This window comes from Siphateles boraxobius, unplaced genomic scaffold (assembly GCF_051911475.1).
Source record: "Siphateles boraxobius isolate OS27281-9 unplaced genomic scaffold, OSU_SipBor_1 77, whole genome shotgun sequence".
Classification (NCBI taxonomy): domain Eukaryota; kingdom Metazoa; phylum Chordata; class Actinopteri; order Cypriniformes; family Leuciscidae; genus Siphateles; species Siphateles boraxobius.
Genome location: NW_027509205.1, coordinates 16,152,983 through 16,171,175, shown reverse-complemented (window position 1 = coordinate 16,171,175; position 18,193 = coordinate 16,152,983). Strand labels below are relative to the sequence as shown.

The 18,193-nt window shown below is 36.8% G+C and overlaps 1 protein-coding gene across 1 annotated transcript; it reads right to left on the bottom strand.

Annotated features, from left to right (window-relative positions):
- Positions 1–793: 793 nt before the first annotated feature.
- LOC143726118 (testis development-related protein) lies at positions 794–16,752 on the bottom strand. Its single transcript, XM_077219169.1, has 4 exons — positions 16,330–16,752; positions 11,408–11,455; positions 7,103–7,218; positions 794–2,524 (listed from the first exon to the last, which is right to left on the bottom strand). The coding sequence occupies exons 1-4, from the start codon at positions 16,414–16,416 to the stop codon at positions 2,092–2,094; spliced, it is 684 nt and encodes a 227-aa protein (XP_077075284.1). The 5' UTR covers positions 16,417–16,752; the 3' UTR covers positions 794–2,091.
- Between the last annotated feature and the right edge of the window lie 1,441 nt (positions 16,753–18,193).

Sequence of the window (18,193 nt, the reverse complement as noted above, 5' to 3'; positions counted from 1 at the left end):
AGCTTTATTCGCATGCGTTTTTTTTTTACCGAACTTCAGATAATTCGGTTGACAAGAGGATGGAAACATGGCTTCTGGTCAGGCCAATCACATCGTGTATATCACATCGTGTATAGAGTTAGTGGGCGGGCTTAACATAATGACGGCAGAGTTGTGACGATTCCGCGTGATTTCCATAGGTGATCTGCTACTTGAAAACAAAGAAGATGCTGCTGTCGAACAGCGGTCTTTCGAATCGGCTTTGGCCGCGACTCTGGATGACATGGAGTTAAGAGAACGGCGTCCGTTGCTCTGCTTGGTTGTAGCGCTGTCCTATTGCGTGCAGAGGGAATTTGAAAGACAACTGTTTATCCCGCCCCTCGGATTGAGTTCCCAGACCTAAACATCTTGATAGGGTGGCTTGCCAGGCTAAAATTGATCAAAAGTGACAATAATACCTTTATTATGAAAGAAAAGGTAATTGCTGTTTTTAAACTTACTATTTATCAAAGAATCCTGAAAAAATATTAAGCAACTGTCTTCAACATTGATAATAAACATTGAACATTAAATATTAGAACGATTTCTGAAGGATCATGTGACACGTGGAGACTGGAGTAATTTATACATTTAAAATGATATTAAGTTTGAAAATAATATAAGTTATTTTAAATTACAGTATTTTGAGCAAATAAAAGCAGCTTTGGTGAGCATAACAGACTTCATTCAAAAACATTGAAAAAAATCTTACCAACTCCAAACTTTTGCACAGTAGTGAACATTGGAGAAAAAAACTGAAAACAAGACCCAAGTATAAAGTGTAACTCTTTATTTAGATTCACAAGCTTATGTGAACCCTTGGAACTACAACATATTGATATTGTCATTTAAATCATAATAATCCAGAAAAAGAAAACCATTCAGTAGTATAAAGATAAAATCAAAACAAGACTCTTGCAAAGGCCCCAAATAGAAATAGAAAAATCTGAAACTAACAATATGTAATCACATTTGTGGACTAATTATATAAAGCTAACATGAACAGCTGAGAGCAGCAAACCCATTTACTCTCAAAATTAGATTTTAAATAAATCTCCTAAAATCAGCAATGACACATTCTTCTAGCAAACCAAATATATTATAGGCTGTTTAATGGCATTGGTAAAAGGTTGATATATAAAATACATTTCATATTAGACTTATAAATGATGATAGTCATTTTTACCATGTTGAGGGAGTTAGAAATTTTAAATCGAGGCACAGCAAAGAAAAATGTAGCCTACTCCACAATAAAACGGCACAGCTCTTGAAGTCTTTGGAAGGCTTGAAAATAAGGTTTGTAACAGTAATCATTACAGTTAGCATTAACAGGATCTGGATGCTCATCCCATTCCTGGAGATCCAACCTACTTCAGAGTTTGATTTTCTCAAATGAATCAAAAGACTAATGATTAGCTGGTTTAAGTACGTTTGATTAGTCAACATCTCCAGAGGCAGGACTATACACATTTAATTAAAAGGGTTAGTTCACCCAAAAATGTTTAATTATCACATAATTTACTCACCCTCAAACCATCTAGACGGCTTGAGGGTGAGTAAATGATGGGATACTTTTCATTTTTGGGTGAACTACCCCTTTAAAACCCTGTATGTTGTATAAAGCCACAGTAAGTTATTTTCCTCGAGACAGAAAAGTGGCACTGAACGCATTGTTGGCATGATCAATATAGCAAGTAGTTTGGGATTTTAGCGAGGAGGAAATTATTGCATAGAGTAAGTAGCCTAGGCCTAACGTTACTACAGTACATTATGATTGTGAATCAGCAGGCAGTAGCGATTCTAAGTATACTCTGTGGAATGCGTTTCTACTTCATTTCACATTCAGTCAGTGATGTCAGACTGCAAATACATCCAGTGATTTCTCTGAAGGAGCTTCATTCAAAAGTTGGAAAAGCATTTTATATCAAATTATAAAAGTGAAAATATTTTTGATTGACGGCCATTTTGAGCAGGCACTCTTGGTCTGAGGGTCCTACTTTTCCCATCTGTGGGCTGTCCAATTTGAGTTGTATACAATGGGGCGTGGCCATTCTAAAAAACATGAATAATAAATCATTTAAGCCCCTCCCAAGTGCTCTCTGATTGGCTGGCGGGACTTCTGCGACGAACGGCAGCTAATTTATCTCTTGCCCGCGCCGCCCACTGGGCAGGGCCGCCATTCTGTGACTCAGTCAGACTAGCGTAGCGAGACGAGTCCTCCTCCAAACCCAAGCCGACCCAGGACGGCAAACCTAGAGAATGCGGCAAAGACAATGACAAAGGGGAAGACAGCGGGGACGAGTCACTCCTCTTCTTCTCCGGCTCATGTTTTTCCTCCTCCTTTCCATCATTCAGCTGAGGTGGTTCCCAGCCCTCCATCTTATCAATCTTCCTCGTAGGAGTGATTTGCTTCATCGTCATGGTGATGCTGTCCCATAGACAGTGTGCTTTGTCTTTTTCTGTGTGCGGTTTGCTCTTGTCGTCCTCCCAGGTTTTCTTAGCAGACCTGAGAAAGAGAACGAAGGAGCATGATTTATTGTAAACTGAAAAAGTACTTAGACAACTTGTTGTTGCTACTCCTTGCATAACTGAAAAAAACTCAATAGCTGAGCAAACAAATTATTCAAATTTCAATAGATCTCAGAGCAGATATTAAATGTAATATAAAGTAATAATTATTATTAATAATAACAGATATATTTATGTTTTCAGATGAAGCCTCTTATGCATTGCATAAGAAGTCTCTTATGAAGCCTCTGATTATACATACACATTGAATACATTAAAGCTCCAGTAGGTCACTTTTGTAAACAAATTTTTGTTAAAACTGTCATTATGTCCTGACAGTAGAATATGAGACAGATAATCTGTGAAAAAATCAAGCTCGTCTGGCTCCTCACTGTGGTCCTATTGCCGTTTGCAGAAGTACACCGCTCCCGGTCAGAAACAACCAATCAGAGCCAGGAGGAATGCCTTAGCAGTTTCAATCACGCTCGTGTACGCGCTGATCACCCCTCTCTTGCACAGCGCGAGCGCGTACCGTCGTTCGTGACTCTCCTGTTCGAACTCGTTCATCCAAATGAACGAATCTTTTTTCGAGTCATTTCGTTCATTCAACAAACGAAATGACTCGAAAAAAGATTTGTTCATTTTGATGAACGAGTTCGAACAGGATTACGAACGTGCATCACAGAACAGAGCAAGGCGAGCATTTGTGCTTATAAAACTTAAAGTTTTGTATTTATTTTTGAAATGACCGATCGTTTCGCTGGATAAGACCCTTATTCATCGTCTGGTATCGTTTAAAGCCCTTTGAAGCTGCAATGAAACTGTAATTTGGTCCTTGAAACGAGTGTGTCCTATTGAAGTCCATTATATGGAGAAAAAGCCTGGAATGTTTTTATCAAAAACCTTCATTTCTTTTCGACTGAAGAAAGAAAGACATGGACATCTTGGATGACATGGGGGTGAGTAAATTATCAGCAAAGTTTTTTTAAAGTGAACTAATCCTTTAACGTTATCTTACTAGCTATTTATAACTTATAGAAAGAGTGCAACGTTATAAAGTTACATGTATTGCAAAATACATAATGATTTGAGGACCAAGTTTGTAGTCAAAGTATGGGCAGGCCATAGTCAATGTAAAGCATATTGTTGATGTTTCGTCCCTATTAGTGAACGTTCCATAACGGTTTACTATCACTACTGTTTACATAACATTACTAGTCTGCGCGTTCACGGCAGGCTCCGCTGTGGGGGAGGAGCTGTGGAGGGAGGGCTGTAGCGCAGCAGAGAGCGACGGGGTTTGACCTGTAAGTTGTGCTTGTTCAAATTTTCAGCCCAAGTCAACATTTTCTCAAAACTGAGAGAGAGAGAGAGAGAGAGAGAGAGAGAGAGAGAGAGAGAGAGAGAGAGAGAGAGAGAGAGAGAGAGAGAGAGAGAGAGAGAGAGAGAGAGAGAGAGAGAGAGAGAGAGAGAGAGAGAGAGAGAGAGAGAGAGAGAGAGAGAGAGAGAGAGAGAGAGAGCTATCAATATGCGGGAGACTCCCGGAAGACTTGGGATGTCTGGGATCAGTCCCGGAACGCGGGCTGTGTGAACAAAAGCCGTAACCAATGCCGTGTCATAATGATGACACTGAAGTGAAGTGAAAGCAGGCTATTGAAATGGTACGTAATGCGCTAGTTTATGATCAAATCAGAGAAACAAAATGCACAAGCGTGGTTTCTCGGGAAAGAAATCGCAGCTCATATACGCAAACTATGGACGCTGCTGACACATTACATGTCACATCGATGTCACGTGTCTTTACGGGATTTTTACGGGTTGTGTGTGAACGCACTCTCTGATTCCGGAAAATCACTGGCAGTGTGAATGAACCAAAATCAAATCGCGGGTCACTTTATCCGTGTATTTTCCGGAATAGCTGTGTGAAAGGGGCTAGAGAGAAAGAGAGAGAGTATACACATGTATACACAAATAATAATTATATATTTTTAATGTTTTCTGAAGCCGCTTATGTCCATCAAAGCTGCATTTATCTGATCAAAAACACAGTAAAACTGTATATACAGTATGCACACTATACACTATATATACACATATGCTTCAGAGAACGGCGTCCGTTGCTCTGCTTGGTTGTAGCGCTGTCATATTGCGTGCAGAGGGAATTTTAAAGACAACTGTTTATCCCGCCCCTCGGATTGAGTTCCCAGACCTAAACATCTTGATAGGGTTGGCTTGCCAGGCTAAAATTGATCAAAAGTGACAATAATACCTTTATTATGAAAGAAAAGGTAATTGCTGTTTTTAAACTTACTATTTATCAAAGAATCCTGAAAAAATATTAAGCAACTGTCTTCAACATTGATAATAAACATTGAACATTAAATATTAGAACGATTTCTGAAGGATCATGTGACACATGGAGACTGGAGTAATTTATACATTTAAAAATATATTAAGTTTGAAAATAATATAAGTTATTTTAAATTACAATCATACTTCACAATATAGCTTTTTTACTGTATTTTGAGCTAAAGTTACACTATGTTTATGCATGAAACCATACATGTCAAATTTTCCATTGCTATCTAAAGATGTATTCATTTCTACTTTTATTTCATAGTATGAATATCTAGATTTCTAGGCACTCAAAGGTGCTGTGTGTACAACTTTACCGTTAAGATACATTTAATCCAACTTAAATATGCAGAGTCAATAAGTAAGCCACTGGTTCATTTCCCCAAAGACTGTGAACACTGCGACTCTGTGGGGCTTTAACAACATGGCTTTGTTTGCTTCAGCTGTCCAACGTGTCAATTTCTGGCTCAACAAACAGCAAGAATAAAAGGCAGACCAACATATTTAGATTTTCTTTAGATTTCAACTTTGATGCTCTCAAAACATGGTCACACTTTAGATTAGGGTCCAATTCTCACTATTAACTACAACTTTTCCTTCAATAAACTCCTAATTACTGCTTATTAATAGTTAGTAAGGTAGTTAAAGGGATACTTCAGGATTTAGCATTAAGCTTTGGATCAGTAGAAAACCAGGAGTATTTTCGAATTACCGTGCTCCCCCCCCCCCCCCCCCCCCCCCCCCATATCCCCCTGATATGAGAGATTTATGTATTTTTAGTCTGGGAAAAATCCTCCGATGACGCGAATTGAGGATTTTTGGGCCAGAGGCTTAAAACTACAGCCAGTACTAGTAGCTAGTTCCGCATGTTTTCACCACGCCGATATGGGGCGGGATCTCCCTCACAGAAAGTAAAGATAGTGTCAGCCATCTTTCTGTAGAAGCTAAGCTTACAGCACTTGCTCTGTGTAGAAAGTTTGTATAGTAGTCTAATCACGATTTACGAGTTTTGAAGTTGAAATGGCAGAAGGGGATTTCGAATATCTGTTGCGCGAATCTGATGCTCGCGGCTACCTGTACGAACCGCAATACAGCGATAAACAGTTGCTGGAGATGGAGGAACAAGAGGCAGCAGAGCAGCAAGACCTGACTCGAGCCCCGCCAGACTCCAGCTGGAGTCAGTGTTCTCGCTGTGCACCTATGGAAACAGATAGAGAGTCCTATTGCTTTCGCGAATTCCAGCGATGCCATTTTCTTCTGGATGAGATCAATTGGAAACGTCAGCCAAAGCCCGCAGGGACAAACGGACGGCTTAGTGTAAAGTGAGTATTTGATTTGTTTTTCTTTTTTTTTACTAAGACGTAATGAACAGAGTTTGGACACTTGGCATTATCACAATGTTCTTCACGTGTAGTCAGCTGAGCTATTGTTGTTATATTTACATCTATATTTGCATACTGTATGTGCAAATAGTTCGCTTTGCTAACGTTGTGCTTAACGTTACCGTTTTGTAGACAATATCGCCTAACAGCCTACCGTCACTTTATGGAACTTTATGTTGTCCAGGATATCAGACGGAGATATCCAGCTCCTGACCGACAATACTGTGAATGAATATAAGGAAACAGCTGAAGCTCTGAGCTTTGATTGTAAAAGTGTTAATATTAATACATTTTTTAATTAAAAGTTATAATTCACATTGGTTGCGGTTCTTTTTATAAACCTTTACTGTTACTAGAGTATGTATTAGTCTAGAGAATGTGTGGAGAAATTTCGGATACTGCCGCCTGTAACCGGTAGGCGTGGTTTGGGAGTGGCCTGGCCTTGTAAGGGCAACAAAGCAAGTGCATTCTGGGAGTTGTTGTCTTTCAGCCACATGAGTAAAAAATACATTTTCTGCCTTTTCTCAGTCTAGAATGCTTCAATTTCAAAAATAATTTCACATTTCTATTATATAAATGACCACTATTAAATACACATTCATCTTCCCAGAGCTGAAAAATCCCTTTACGTTTAGTTATTGGTAGGATTAAGGGATGTAGAATATGGTCATCTAGAATAAGGCATTAATATGTGCTTTATATGTACCAATAAACAGCCAAAATCCTAGTGATATGCTTGCTAATAAGCAACTAGTTAACAGAAAAAATTGGACCCTAAACTAAAGTGTTACCAAAAACATTCACCAATTTCATCTAACAACAGTAAATAAAGCTAGTCTTACCCTCTTCTGTGAGAGACATTGACTCCTGTCAGCAAGATGTGTTCATCGTCCTGAGACGGAAACAACTTTTTGTCTCCTTTTTCTCGCTTTGACTTAACCTTCTTTAACTTTGAATCCTACAAAATTCAAAAACATAGTCACAAACCATAGAGAACAGTAAAATGACTGCTTGTGTGTGATGTGTCAGCAAGCCTCAGCTTTGGTTTCTCAGTGAGACGGAAATACAGATGGTAAGGGATGATTGCAGGTTTAGGCCTGGCACAAAGACAACTAATCACAAAGACACACTTCATCTTGAATCAGGGAGCAGAAAGCTGGATCTGACGGACAGAAGGCATCACGCAGTAAAAACAGGAAAGGCCTATGTTGATTACAGTGGGCGGCAGGGACGGATATCTGAGCAGAAGCGTGTGTGTGTGTGTGTGTGTGTGTGTGTTTTGGGTCATTTGGTGATCTGACACATTCTTTCAGGCTCCCTCCTGCCTGCGTCCAGAATGACCCTCAGGATTTGAAATACCGGCCTGGATTTGCAGCTTATTATATAGGAAAGAGCCTTTGACACAATTTCTAGCTCTCTTTCACAACTTTCTCGTTTTTATGACTTGTACAGAATGTCCTTCCCTTTGACCAAAACACAAACAAAAAAACAATTTTATCGTCATACTATTGGGTCATATTTCACAGCAAAATCGGAAATAATTTTTTAAAGAAATTACATTTTGGATGAAAAAATATAAGAGATAACATTTACATTATTTCAATGACAATAAAGCACAAAAACAAAAAAATCTTATTACCAGTGTTACACTATTATAGTCTTTATTAATATTTTAAATCAGTTGTCATTTTTAATTTTCTATATAGTTTTATTAAGTTCACTTCAGTTTTAGTTTTTTTATACATCAAGTTAAACTAAGTTAAAATGAGAAATGTTGCCTTGGCAAATAGCTGAAATAAAATAAGTTGACGTTTTCTACATTTTATATTATTTCAGTTAACATTTATTTTAAGTAACACATTTATTTTTTAGCTTAGGTTTTGGTAACCCTGCTCATTACTGTAATCCACAAAAAAGTACTCATTAAAATTTCTAAGTGGTTCATGTTGTTATTGTTGCACTGGATTGTTTTCATTAGAGTAATCGAATTGGATTTTGGGGGAAATATCTGCTAAACATTTAAAAACCAAGTGTAAAATGTGCTTGCTTACATGGTAAATTCTAAATGGCAAAAACCATCTGCTGAAAAACATCCAATGAAGAATGTTTTAACAAGTAAACTTTATTATTGTATACAATCCAGATAGGATGATTTTCATTACCTTATTACTGTAATGGGAATGACTTTACCGTCATGAAAACTTTGTAATGCAAATAATGTTAATGGTTCTAAAACGGGATTCATTTTAATAATGAAAACATAATTTCTCATTTTTTAATTTTTATTTTAGGGTGAAATATGACAGGAATTCCTCTGTGAGATTCATCCAAAAGCATCTTTTCTTAGTATGTAAAGAATCTACAAGTTCAGTCGTATTCATTTGTGTGTGTTATACAGATATTCAATATTTGTTGCTGCATGTCTGAAGGAATTAAACTCACCACAAAATTACCAAACACTAAAAAAGGTAAAAGCATGTGGTTCATTTTATTCGCCACTCCCTGTCTTGTTTCAAACCAAAGACCTTTGTGTTCGGTCACTCCACTGTGCTAAAACATGCCATCTGATTATGCGCTAACACATAAACGCTTGTTATGTCGGGACCGGCTCTTATTAGGAGTTCCAGCACATTTATTTAGCGTTTATGAGCATTAGGCGTCTTAGAGCACATTACTCATTCCATCGGATAAACAGATGTTAGGATCGGGCTCGTCTTTGACCTCAAATAAAACACAAAACTCTCTTTTGGCTTCCGTCTATCGCTTCATCTGTCTCATCCTCCCCATCTCGGCTTAGTTTGTTAAAGCACGCAGTGGAAATAAACAACTGTCGCTTTAACTTGAGGTTGAGCTCCTGCCGTCGCTGGAGCACACAGCAAAACTTTCTGTGAAATTCCCTTTCGGTTAGCCTCTTTAAAGGGGTCATATCAAGGAAAATTGATTTTTCATGATCCTTTGAGATTAAAAGAGTTCATTGTGCTATGAAAACATACTGTAACTTTCAGAAGACAAAACATCCAAGTCCAAACAGAGCATTTATTTGAACTAATGTAAAGTGCACATTAAATGCTGGCAGTTTTGCTCCTGGGCACTCAAGTTTCATAAGCAATTCTTTAAACCAATCACCTAAATCGTCAATTCCAAAAATAAGACAAAATTAAAGGACAATTCCGGCCAAAAATGAACCTAGGGCTAAATAAAACATGGGCTAGGGCTAATTTTTACTTATTCTATGCCCCATACACGTGTTATAAGCTAATCTGTGGTTAAACTAAAACTAATGTTAAACCTGAGTACACTCGATTATCATGAAAACGTATCCCAGAGAACGGTCGACTCGGTACCGATGTGTTATTTTGCCCTAGGTTCATTTTTGGCCGGAATTGTCCTTTAAAGTTCCTACAAATCTTCAATGGCAAAACCTCTCTATATCCAGGGCCGCCGTTGAACTCAATAAAGAGTTCTAATTCCAAGCAGAAATCATAACCATTGATTTGCAGCAAAAAGGAATATGAAACCACAATCCTATTAAGACTAGCAAATGAAGTAATCATGAAATATACAGTACCTGTCAAAAGTTTGGAAACAATACACATTTCTAAGTCTTTTATGCTCATCAATGCTGCATTTATTTAATCAAATACAGTAAATTATTATAAATACAGTAATATTTCTAAATATTATTACAAATTAAAAGAACCGTTTTCTATTTGAATATATTTTAAATTAAATTTATTCCTATGATGGCAAAGCTGAATTTTCAGCATTTTTACGCAAGTAATTCAGCGTCACATGATCCTTCAGATCCTGATTTGCTGCTCAGGTAACATTTCTTATTTATCAATATGTTGAAGTTAGTTCTGCTGCTTAATATTTTTGTGGAGAGGTGATACTTTTTCAGGATTCTCTGATGAATAGAAAGTTCAATGAACAGCATTTATTTGGATTATTTATTACATTTATTAAATAGAAATCCTTTGTAACCTTTTAAATGTTTTCACTGTCACTTTTGATCAATTTAATGTGTCCTTTAAAAAAATTTTAACCTTACCACAAATGTTTGAATAGTATAAATGGTATCCACAAAAATGTTAAGCATAGCAAAATCTGTTTTCAACATTGATAATAATAAATGTTTCTTGAGCAGCGAATCAGCATATCAGAATGATTTCTGAAGGATCATGTGAAACTGAAGACTGGAGTAATGATGCTGAAAATTCAGCTTTGCATCACAGGAATGAATTACATTTTAAAATACAGAAATAATATATCACAATATTATTGCTTTTACTGTATTTTTGATTAAATAAATGCAGCCTTTGTGAGCATAAACTTATTTTAAAAACATACATTTTCCAAACTTTTGACATGTACTATATATTCCAACTCTCGGAATAGTTTTATATTCTGCCATTGCAAAAATACACATACATAAATAGTTATCCTCCTGGAATTTGGTAATTAAAATACTTTTTATAAAAGTATTAAATACTTAAATATGGAATTATTAAATCAATCTTTCTATAGAGAAAATGTATGGGAATTTTACTTACAGAAATGAAATATTTGTGATTTATGTTACTTGGGAAAAAATTATTTACAATTTCATCATAATACAGTTACTTTTGAATACCCGTCAATGGATAAACTAATATTTTATTTATTGCATTTACCAGCTGCTCATGCTAACATCAAAAAAACGTTAACCCATGATTACACAGAATAGTTTATTTGATAATATAAAATATGACATGACATTTAACAGCAGTCCACTGAAGGAAAGCAGGCCACTGAATGTTTGCTAGTCTCAAGAGTCAAGACTGTTCTGCTATTGTCCAGATTGTTCTGAAAGAATGTGTCACATCCTCTCTGTACATTTAACAGATTATGCGCAACACACACACACACACACTTTCTACTCTACACTGTACCATCAAACTATAAATATTGCCTTTAATTGCATCCATTCACAAAGAACTAACAAAAAGCAAAAGAAAACAGCAATTCAGTGTTTTATATCGGGCTTTTTGCGTCACATCCTGACAGTGTTGCTATGGTATTGTTTCAGACACTGTCAACAAATTTGAGCATTTCTGTTGAAAGCAACAAGGCGTCATGCGTGTGTTCATTGGTGTGCGTGTGTTTACCTTTGTCGAGGGGCTCAGAACTTCCTCTGTTCCCTCGGAGTCTTTATCCTGAAAAGCAAAGGCCGAGGAGCAAAAAACAATGAGAACATACGCACACACTTAAACACATGCTAATGTAATGTAACGAACACACAAATGCAAGGAATATTTTTAGCATGCTAACAAGGTCTTATTTGGGGAGGTCTTGAAAATGAAAAAATCAAACACCATCATAATGTTAAGTAGTAGAAGACTCCGCAAATATCCCTCAATTCTGAGGTGATAATCAGATCTACCATTAATAAATATAATCCATATCTATTTTGGGAGATCTATCAGAACTGCTCTGGCATTTTCCCCTTCCTTCCTGCTCCACCTGCACTAGTGCCGGCTCCTGGAAAGTTCCTAATCACCTCTCTTTCTCCACTTCCCCACAAAGAAACTTTTAGCACTAGTGCAACAAAGTGAAGAGCAAAGGATGCACATTAGGTGTGTAACTGATGCTTTATCTGCCATAAGGAATTATGGGAAATGTAGGTTTGTCACCCAAAACTGTCACCCTTATAAATCAGTGCTATACTTCATCAAGAAGAGCACAGTAATTTTGATGCTTCATCTGCCATAATGAAATATGGGAAATGTAGGTTTGTCAATCAAGGCTGCCAGTCTAATAAATCAGTGGTTTATAGAGGTCTATTATTCAGAGGTCTATAAATACTGGAGAATATGCCATCTTTGCCTTGGGAGTCAGGTCAGTAAGACTTTTTGAAAAAAAGATGGTGAAAATTCAGCTTTGTAAAAATTATATATGGTCAACATATTGATTTTTAAGTTGAAAATTACAGTTTTGAGAACATGTTTGAGATCCAGATTGCAAAAACCATGGTTGGCAAAACATTCATACATTTAAGGGTTAAAAAAATGAAAAGCTACTTTTTTTTTTTAGGCTGGGAGTGTATAAATTGCGCCAACACAAAAAGTCAGAGCTCAAATAGCAAACATAATTCTGATATGACTTGAAGGCAGAATATTATTCATTCGAAGAAAGAGAAAGATCAACCTGTTCTGCAATGTCCATGTCATTCCTCCCACTACCCACAATCCTCTGCCTCCATTTTACTCCCTCTGACTCATTGTATTAATGCCACATCCCTCCACCCCAACTTACCAAAGCACTTGGCCTGATTACAGTGCGAATACTCTCCCGAGTGCTCATTTATAAATGAAGGAGTGAGGAATGTTTCGGATATTTTAAGTTCTTTACCCTCTGGACTTTGTCATTTCTTATGATCGTGGCATATTAGGGACAGCTCAGGCCTAACTTGACTGAAAAAAAGCTTATGATTGAAGAACATGGGGTCAGAGTAGAGGAGTCCGCCTTCAACTGATTTATGATGGAACACTAACCACAGTATCAACAAGACGGCACCTCAAAATAATGATGTTTACCAACTGGCAACCTGACATGGTTTAAAATAAAATCAACACTCATGAAATAGCTTGATATAAACTGCTGGAACAGAGAGGACATTCATCTCGATGAAAACCTGTTTATAGGAGGAAAATCAAAACTCTAGTAGAGGACCTGAACTGAACTGGAGCTGTATGGAAGTTTAGGGTTTCGTTTGTCCTCATCCGTTGGGCTTCCTGCTTTACATACCAAGTTCTGGGTGAACAAACTCACTAGCTGCCGAAGGAAGCGGATCTCACTGAAATATCCCTTTGTAGACTGAACAACATTACAACATTACTTCCCCTCTTCCACGACCACAAGCCTAGTACCACCACTGCATGAGCAAGAAGCGTGAATAACAAAAGTACTACCATGTTTTTGGAAATGGTACTATGGAAATAATGGTTATTTACCATAGCAATAGTGCGATTTCATGGCATACTCTCTGTACCTTGCATGCCTTTATAAATGTAGTATCAAATGGAAATACTATGGTAGTCCAAGGAAATTCCATGGTCGAAAAAAGTGTGTAAATACAAATGGTAGCCAGTTTTTTAATGTTTTTAAGCACAGTACAGTGGTTTTGCACATGGTGCTACGGCAATAATGGTTATTAGGATATTTAAACAATACTGAATTTTGTGGACATGTACTATGATAGTAGTACCATGGTTTTCTTTAAAGTAACTTAGAAAAAGTACAGATGGTAATACCATGTTACTACTATTATGAAATATATTATGGTCCAGAAATTCATATACCATGGTATTTACATGATGGTGCTCCAAGGTAACTAAGAAAACCATGGTACATCCAAAAATTATGGTAACACCATAGGCGTGTTGGGGCTTTTTTGTAAATCCCAATGTAAACAGTCAGTACCACGATATACACCAAAGTACCATGGTATTTCCATGTTTTTGGACATAGTACAATGTTTTTTTAAATAAATATATATATATATATATATATATATATATATATGGTAATACTGTGTTTTTGGTCATTCAATCTGTTTAACATTACTGAAATCTCCTTTATCTTTTCAATACATTAATTAAAACTATAAATTACCATGGTGTTTACTTTTCTCTTTTTTAAAAGAACTGCAGCAGTATGGTATTTGGAAATACATATGAACTTACTATATTAAATACTATGGTACTTTGAAATAAACCATGGTATTTGCTTGGTAATCCATGCATGGCACTTCTGAGAACACCATAGTAATACCATGGTTCAAAATACCGTGGTAGTTTTTTGTACACCTGATAATCATTTCCCTCATCACCTCAATTGTCACATAAATTAACTTAAACAGCAGTTAGAGAAATGTATTTGTTTGCTGCATATAGTAGGCCTATTAAAAAAAATCTGGATTCTCAAAAGTTCTGATCTTCTATCAAATGACTACTTTCGCAAAGTAGGAGAAGTGGACCAACCTGATCAAAAACCATCAGACAGTTTGGTCTAGCAGTAAGGTTAGTGTGTCAATGTCTCTCTCTATCAGACAAGGGTATCAGAGCTGTTGACTGCTCTCTTTCCCATCTCTAAGGTGAAGGGCCATTTACAAGGAAAAAGGAAACTATAAACGGAAAACTTATGCGTTTTGGCTGTTCATTTACATGACAACAGCGTTTTAATGGCCTGAAAGCACACACTTTAGAAAACGTGTTTCAAAGTGCAAGCATTTGAAAACAGTACCGTTATCGTCTCCGACGTGTTAACTAAAAAAGCGCAAATTTGTGAAAATGGGGACGTCATGCGCATACCGTATTACGTGTTCAGTCTATAGTGTTTCTTTACAAAGTGACATGAATAATACAGCGTTTTTAGTTGTTTTCACAGATCAGTGTGAACAGGGATCATTTTGACCTCGTTGCCGTCTGTATGCGAAAAACGCGAAGGAAAAACTTTTCTGTTTTTAGTACATCTTGTCATTTAAATGTACCCTCAGATCAAAAACATGTTTGTGGAACAGATTCTGTCGGGAAGAATGTGACTGAGGCCTAGTCAAGGCCATCACACTAGCCACAGAACACAGTGAGAAGCTTTAACTTTTCACGGCAAGCTTCTGAAATAACATTAAAAAAAATTTTTTTTTAAAAAGAGTTTGAGGGGGAGAGAAAGAAAGCTTATCTGTAACCGTCTCCTGCTGTTACGCTGTAGGGACCTTATCGGACTCCTGCAGTCTAACAGCTGACAGAACATTACATCTGAAAGGGTGGACGGCACTGAATGCCATGAATCTGTATTGAAACTCAGCCACAGCAGAACCACATTTAATTAAGATCAATTTATGTTCTTATCCGTGAAAATCAGAACATGCAGGAATACACAACATCATGCATGATATGTTATGTGCTCACTTATGACTATGGAATCCCAGTTCCACCACATAAGACAAAAAAAATCATGCTTTGGTAAATCAAAATTATGACATAAAAAGTCAATATTATATTAAATCAAAATGATGACAGTCTCAGTCTTTATCTCATAATTTAAATGTTTAAATCTCATAGATATGACTTAAATCATAATTATGACTTAGTATGTCATAATTCTGTCTTTTTAACTTTCAACTTAAGTTAAGTTTTAATATGACAAAGTTATAATTTTGAGATAAAAGAATAATTATAAGATAAGTCATAATTATGTCTTTTTAAGTCATAATGTCATCTTTTAACCTCATGAATATGGCAGTATGTGATGCAAATGACTTACAAAAGAAGCATGATTTGTTTTTCTTCTGTTGGAGAAATACTACTCTACATTGGCATACTGTCACGCATCCTTGAGAATGTGGACTCTACTAATGTTCTATAATATCATACTCATATGCACATTTGGCTATATTCATATCCCATTACCTCATTCCATATTGACAGTACTCATATTCCCAGTTGACAGTAAGATTACAAAGAAACATTCAGTTATGATGTAGAATTCTAAATATGATGTTTCCATGAGCCAAAATTCCGATTAATACAGACCAACTGATTCCATTTTGATTTTTAAACCAAAATATGGCCCAATGTGCCAATGGCAATCCTATTAAATATGACATTTAAATAACCGAGTTATGACGCAAAAAAGCAAGTAAACACACTGTAACACACTTACTCGGTACTTTTAAGCTAATTCTAAAATGCTCTTTTTTCCCCCATACTTGCATGCACACAATTTTCCGGTAATAGTATTATCCATACACTGAAATAACCTTTTTATCGTCCTCAAAAACTTCATATTGTCATAAAAGAGCGATATTCAAAACAAGTCGATTAAAGTATAGATATTTTAAAACTAATGGCTTCGCTCCTGTTGTCATAATCTGACTTTACGACTCACTCGGGGGAGCATACGCTTTATAAACAGTAACGTTAGTTAACTTACTACACATGCAGAAATAAGAAAAAAACAAACTATGAGACACGATCACATCTAATCTCTCAAGTTTGAACTGAAGCCCACAGGCAACATCCCACCTCACCTTCCTCGCGTGCTCGTGATGCCACGCCACGTCGTCCTCCTCTGACGCTTCATCCACCAGAACTCTGCTCTTGCTCTTCTTGAACATTATATCCGCGGTATATCAAAAGCGCAGTATTTCCAAACCCAAACCCATTAGATGCAAGTGGAGACTCTTCGTGAGAAGATCACGGTTAAATCAGAACAATAACCCGACTTTGAACGCGCCCTGCACTCGCACGCTCGCTACTTTCCTCCGGCCACCATCTCCTCTTGATGATCGTCTGAGCCCTCAGTCAGTTCGGTTCTGTTGGGCTACATCACCTGGACAGCCGCTCCTCCCATTATGGATCAGATTGCCGCTGATCAACTGGTTGTCATGGTTACGGGGGCGGGGCGATGACCCCCTCAGACCTTATGTCTTATGAACAGTCAAATTATGTCTCCTGAGTTTTAGTCTATAGTGCAGAAGTTTTTCATTTACTCTAAGCAGACTTTAGTGATTCCCAAAAAATGGACACTTAACCCACCTTTAAAAATCTAGGCTACCTATGTCAAATGATCAAACCAGGTGGCAAGAAAAACTAATTAAAAAATTAGCTAATTAATAAAACATAACCTACAAACTACACGTTTTAAACTAATTTCATATACTTCCACTAAAATCACTTTAGTTGATTAATTTGTAATCTGCAACTTGGATTGACGTAAAATAAAAATACTTTTTATAATTAATACTTAAAATTGGCTACCAGATACTTTTTAGGGAACTTTATGGGTGTTTCTTCTCATGTATTTTTTTTAAATACATTTTTTGGAACATTTTTGAAATGGAATTGCTGACCCCACTATAATAATTTCATATTATATATACACATATGTGTGTGCATATATCCACACACACACACACACACACACACACACACACACACACACACACACACACACACACACACACACACACACACACACACACACACACACACACACACACACACACACACACACACAATGCATCTCTGTGTTAAAACTAACAGTTTTAATTTGACATTTATAGATTTGAAATCTGTACATTTTCATAAAAATCAACTCTTGGGACAATAAAGGTGGCCAAAATTCAAGAAACAACCAAATGTGCTGTTTATACTTTGATTGTGTTCTCTTTCAATGTGAATAATACTGTGTGAAGTGCTAAGAAGCATGTCCATTTGACTTTCAGTGTAAAGGTTTCCATTTAATAAGTGTGTTTAATCTGTATTAGTCTTGGTGTATTAGTTGGATCTAAGGTATATAATGCATACATGTTCATGTGATGTAAATGTTCCCATGCTTTAAGAATATATTCTTTGTTAACTTCTTAAAGAGTTTATACGCATGGAGAGTTTATGTCTTAAAAACACATGCAGAGTACTTTAAAAGCCTCCCATGGGCCTTTATTAAGGAGACTATGAAATAGAAAGTTATGAACACGTTTTTGAAGTTTTTTGAAGTAGCCTACTGTTTCCCACTTTGGGTTCTGGTGTACATCGAGACTGCTAGCTTGGAAACAGCAGCTTACACTGCTTCTAAACAAGACAGATAAACTGACCTTATCTGAGAAAACACACACACACACACACACACACACACACACACACACACACACACACACACACACACACACACACACACACACACACACACACACACACACACACACACACACACACACACACACACACACACACACTACAGATCAGAAGGGTCAGATCAGACATCATCTTTATACAGGCATGTTTACAGTAAATACATAAACACAGAACCTATGTTGAGCTATGGTGTGATTAGAGTCTGGTCATATTATGATGTGCACAAATATGATCTGTGAGACTATGCATAAACCAAAG